The 6,000-nt window shown below is 34.6% G+C and overlaps 1 protein-coding gene across 3 annotated transcripts in view; it reads right to left on the bottom strand.

Moving 5' to 3' along the window:
• Window positions 1–832: 832 nt before the first annotated feature.
• FAM174A (family with sequence similarity 174 member A) overlaps window positions 833–6,000 on the bottom strand; it is a 28,783-nt gene continuing 23,615 nt past the window's right edge. For 2 of the 3 annotated variants that reach the window (XM_050946037.1, XM_050946039.1), the window contains exon 3: window positions 833–1,419. In XM_050946037.1, coding sequence (XP_050801994.1) covers window positions 1,416–1,419 — 4 coding nt within the window. In that variant the 3' untranslated portion in view covers window positions 833–1,415. Of the gene's footprint in view, window positions 1,420–5,406; window positions 5,501–6,000 lie in introns of those variants that run through there. The other variant, XM_050946040.1, reaches the window with a different exon arrangement.

Here is a 6,000-nt window from a genome sequence, read left to right as displayed (position 1 = left end):
GCTCTGTATCAATGACCTACCTTCTTTGTTATTTATCTTTCCCCCAATCTGTGTCATCTGCAAACTTTCAGTGATAGGTCCCTGATAAAAATTTTAAATGGCATAAGGCCAAGAACCGACCCCTGTGGGACCCTACTAGAAACAAGCCCTTTCACTGCTGATTCCCAGTTTACAATTACATTTCAAGACCTATCAGTTAGCCATCTTTTAATCCATGTAATGTGAGCCATATTAATTTTCTATCATTTTAATTTTTTTTTTAATCAAAATGTCATGAAGTACCAAGTCAAACGTACTTAGATTTCTGTAAGGCACTACATAAACACTTTAGCTTTATCAACCAAGCTTGTAATCTCATTAAAAAAACATCATCTTAGTTTGACAGAATCTTTTTTCCATAAAACCATGTTGATTGACATAAGTTATATGACCCTCCTTTAACTCTTTACTTACTGAGTCCTATATCAGCCACTCCATTATTGCAATATCTTAAAGAAAGGATTACAGCTTAAATGAAGGCTTCCTGCTCTACCTTTGAAGGGTGGCTTTGAATACCAAGGACCAGATTTTCAGCGGGTGGAAGTCAGAGTAGCTTCACTGATGTCAATATAGCTATACTGATTTACATTAACTGAGAAAGTGGCTCCTGGAGCGAGATTAGCCACTCTGTTACACCAGCTTTACGTCAGTGTGACTGCATTTGTTAGAGAAGCCGATGGAATCATTATCAGTCATAACTGGTTGACTAGAATGGCCATAACATTACCGTACTTCTCAGGATCCTATCAAAGGCAACTTTAAAACCTGCATAAATAAAGTGTCATACAAAATATTAGGAATATTGTAAACATTTTATTGGTTCACTTGGCAGTTTTAAATAATGTTTACATACAGCAACTCACATTCATTTAGTTAAAAATTTCAAGCAAAAAGAGGCAGTAGTTTGGCACAGAGCTTTTTCAAGATAGGGAAAGAATCTCAGCTAAACTACAGAAAATCTAGCCGTACTACAGAATTCACACATACGTAAGATGATGATGTTTAAATGGACTTAAAATATTACACTGGTAAAAACAAGTGAACATATTCCAGATTGGTATAGAAAAGTGTACCATATATATATACAAATAAGGAATTAAAATAAGCAGAAAATACCCTGTTTTAAAAGGGAATCTCTTTTCCAAATAGTTTTGAATGTTAGCGTACACTCCTCTGAATTTAGAGTATTTCTGTATATACAAAGAGGTACAACAAATTGTTATAGTATTTATTGCAACAAACTAAGAATACCATAATATACACAATTTAAATACCCCCCTCCCCGACCCTGTTGATATATTGGCTTCTTATTCCTCCTGCAAAACCTCCTCTTTCTGTTGATTTAAGATTAATTTTTCTCAATGAAAGGCACATACTTATCTGCAACAGAAGAAACAAAGGTGGTAATCTTTAAACACATACATTTTTAAACACTTTTAAAAACAAAAAAGATATTAAAATATTTTTGCTCTGACTAGTTAAATTGTCCAAAAACCTGATAACTTCTGGTACTGATAAAAGGAGTCTGCCTCATACATAAAATATCCTTCCCTAGATCTGTTATACTGGATAATACTGAAATAGTGCATTTTGAAGTATGATTATTTCTCCATGCTAGGTTTATCTTTACGAAAAGAATAGTTTAAAGACTTAAGATTCTATAGTATGTACTGCACAGTAAGCATTGTACTTAAGAACCAAGGATTTGTCAATCTGTTTTCTTTTAAACTCCAATATTGGGTTTCCACAAGATTCAAATACACTGAGTCTGATTACTTTCAATCCAAACATGTTTACTATTATGATCTACTGAAATGCCCTATTTCTAAGTAATAAAGGCTTTTTTTGTTTGTTTGTTTTTCCTTTGATTGACAACTTCAGCAGTAAACTTCATGGCTGGCTCACATGAGGATGTTTCAGCTGCACAAAGCAGATGCTTGCTCTTGTAAATCTTGATGAGGATACTCTGAGGGCTATATTCTAACCTCTGGGACTTTTGTAAATAATATGAATGCCAACAAGTATTCTCTAAGGCACGTTGTCAGGTGTTTTGTTTTACACAGTGTTCTGTTATTTTAGAGAACTAGTTTGGCAAGTCTTTCTGAAGGAGCAATTTACACCTTTGTATTTTCGCTGTTCTGTAAAATAAGATAAAAACACTTATTTCTCCAAGACATTTGTTTACAGCTATCAAAGTATCCCACAACTGACTTATCGGGAATATGGTTTCAGTTTTCAGTACTGCTGGCTGGATACTTATGTATGTCAAATTGCAGTTCCAAATCATCCTCAACTAACTCTACTGGCATAACCATTTGTTTCAGGACACAGTTCCAAATTGCCCTCCTTGTTCATAAAGCCCTCAATGCACAAAATCACATACCTTTTCTTTAGTCCCTTTCTACCTAGCACCAGCCTCCCCACAGTTATTTCACACAAACTTGACATAGTGAAAGCACCTAAACCTTTGTAGTTCTTCCCAGCTAGAGCTAGAAAAACCTGTAGGCAATCTTAGCCTCAGGAATACCATTTATTTTCAAAAAGTTATTCTTTCTTATTTCTCTTGTTCACTTCCATTTTTTAATTTTAAATTAGGCAACTACTTAACTCTAATTTGTTTCTGGACAGTTAACAGATGCTATACAAAATGAAATCATATGTCAGTCCCTAGGTTCTTGCAATTCTGAAGTACACTTACATACATTAGAGCCAGAGAATCATCCTTAAAATATGAAATTTTGTTTCTTTTGTGTTATAAATTTTAATTTCACATGTGGCATGTGGTAATTTGTTTTTACCTAAACAATAAAAAAAAAAAAAAGTATCAGTTTGTAGAACAGAAAAGGGTTTATCCATTAAAAAAAAGTTTTCCTGTTCATTCTAGGCTGGAGTTGCAGCAGATCTCTATGAGAAAAATTTTGTGCACATCAAGAGCACCAATGATTAAAAAAAACTTTGCAAGTAAAATTACACCAGTAAGCCAGATGGTCAGATGCACCAGGCGCCTTCTCTACAGGCATCTGCAAGATTCTCCTCCCTCCCTAAATCAACTCTCCAAGCCTTTAAATCCTTACCTGCCATTCCTTTAAGAATGATACAGATCCTGATAATCATTAAAACATACTGGCTGAAAAGTGATGAGTTTCAAAAGATTTAATTAATTACACCAGTGCTTGCCACGAACGTACTAAAAGTCTAACCAGAGTCAACATGCTCCTAATCATGAAACAACTTTTTAAATATCCTACACCTAGGTTTCAAATTTCTGCACTAACCCTCCAAACAATGCCATTGAGCAGCAATGCATAGTAAAATACTGTGTGTAAATGGCAATGTTAATTTAGCAGCAACTATATGAAATTTTACTGTATACAGATAACTCAAACGGTTTACCTGAACGAATGATAGAGGAAAACATTGCAAGATTTAAAAAAACCAAACACACACACAACAAGGGGGGGTTGGGAGGGGGAGAAGAGAAGGAAGGGGAGAAAGAGTGGTCCTAATAAGCTGCTGAACCAACCTTTTGCAAAGGCTGAGAATTTCTCTACTAGGTTAAATAAATTGTGCAGTACGAGAGAATGCAGAAAGCCTTTGAGTAACATAGATTTTCAAGATTAATTTTTTCTTATATTATTGACTGGATGAAATGGGAAGCCCCTGGAAGCCATTTGCCCTAGCTTTTCATCCTGAGATGGTGGCTCAAGGCACTTGAATAATGAATTAGGACTTTGTAGCTCTTTCCTTTGCAAGACACATAAAAACAAGTTCAGTTCTCTGCAACACTTTTACCTTAATATTTCTTAAATATGAATGTTTAGCAGGCTATTCTCTTTTGGAGATATTATTTATGCTATGTCTGTGTTGTGTACATAGTACAATTATGATTTTATAAATTGGTTAACTGAAACTCTAGGTAAGTGATACTCAGACTGAGGCTCAGGAGCCACAAGTGGCTCTTTAATGTGTGAAAAAAAATGCAAAAAAAAGACACATGATATTAAAACAATCTGATTTAATTATTAACCAATCAGGATGCTTTTACTATGTTATTAACCAAGTATAGTTGATAAAATAATAATACTTGGTCAGTTATTGTGCTGTAAGAATAATAGAGAGATATAGTAAATGAAACGATTCACACTACCGTGACTCTTTTGGGCAATGCTGATTGCTCATTTAGCTCTTAGGTCTGAGTAGCACTGCTCTATGTTAACTTAAGTTTGGTTAGGTTGTCCAGAGTTACTCTATCTCAAATCACTATTCTTGCAGAACTCAGACTTTGCAACCTAGTAAACTCTTGAGGTTTCAGCCTTGTGGAGTATAGCAACTCTACAGAGCAGACAGTAAGCTGCAGTCTCCTCAAGCAAGCACCTGTGATTTGCAAAACAGAGCATGAGCATGACATAACTACCATGCTGGCATGTAATACAGCAAGTATAGGATGGGTCAAAATCCCTTAATGCACGTAAGAATAAGAGTATTTTTTTTAAAAAAAAAAAGACTAAATAAAGACTGAAGACAGACAAAACTGAAAAGAAATTTTGCTTTGAGCATGAAAACAACGGATTTTTAAAAATAAATGCTTTTCTACCTAGGTTCTGATACTGTTCCAATGACTGCGGCACCTAAAGCACTTCAAACTGTGAAGTATACAACTGATTTCTAAGTGTGTATCACTTTCCATTGCATTGCTAGTATGGTGCTATAATCATTGTTTTACCATGGAGAAGTCACATTTTATAACATTTTCTTATAAAAATGCCACCTCAAAGTAGTAGTGCGAATTCTACAACGGATAGTCTCTTTGTATCAAACAACTGCATCGAGGCACAACTCTTACTTTCAGATTCAGGATATGGTTGGTTCCCATAACCACCACCATTTTCTTTAGTTTTCTTAGATTCAGAACAAAATGGCTGGTTCTATTTTGTGGTTCATCTTCTTAAAATCTTCAGCAGCAAGGTATGTTCCCCATTGTGTTACTTATTTACATTAATAGCTGCCAGAATATATAGCTGTATAAACAGATAAATTAAATGTGGGTAACAGCTGTCTTTCTAAAGATAACAAAAAGTTTTTCAAATGAGCAATTTTAATTATTTATTTTATGAATGTAATAGTTTATTATCTCTGAACTGTTGGAAGGAAGGTTCCAGCTTCTAGCCACTGCACTGTCAACCTACGTTCCAGAGGTACATTTTGAAGGGGAACAAATATGATTCACAGTACTGAACATCTCATTAAAACAGACTAGATATTTGGTACAATCCCATTCAGATTTAATCTACTGTTGTCCCTTTGGTTTTTGCATTGTACTGAGCCATCAGGCTGCTAAGGATGCCCTTATACACCCTTTACATCACATCTTTTTGGCTGGTAAAATGGAAAAATGAAGGCAGCCTTGATATTCCAACAGACTTGTGTCAGCAGTTCTCTTCTCTGTTTACTCCTCATTTATCTGTCAAGGGAGAAAGATACACTGCTCTACTGCAGATACTGCAATCTGCTTTGCACACTTAGATTTAGGTACTTCATGACAGGTTGCATAGTTAAGAGGATTTGTGGCACTTTAACTGTTTTTAATTAAGATGCTTAGCTGAAGACCACCGAATTATAGGATGTGAGCAATCTCAGAAATGCCTAGGTCTAGAAAGTAATGACAGGAATACTATGCAAAATTAGATACAGTAGTATTAGTTAGTTATCATATAATGGAATAATTTACTAAATATAAACATACTGGTTTAGAAGACTTACAGTCCAAGTGTTAACATTGGGCAATTTGATCCATAAAGATAGAAAAAACACATGGAGCAATCATAAAAATAGAGGACTTTCTAAATTCAAAGCACCAAAATAAAAAAAAAATATTTAATAGTTACAATGACTTTGAAACCAACCTAATAACTACCAAAAAGACAAGAAAAGTAAAGGTTTTAAAAAAATAGGGCACAGAAG

The sequence above is a fragment of the Gopherus flavomarginatus genome, chromosome 3 (assembly GCF_025201925.1).
Source record: "Gopherus flavomarginatus isolate rGopFla2 chromosome 3, rGopFla2.mat.asm, whole genome shotgun sequence".
Taxonomy (NCBI): domain Eukaryota; kingdom Metazoa; phylum Chordata; order Testudines; family Testudinidae; genus Gopherus; species Gopherus flavomarginatus.
Note: the sequence above shows the minus strand (reverse complement) of the source record. Positions and strands in the feature narration are given on the sequence as shown.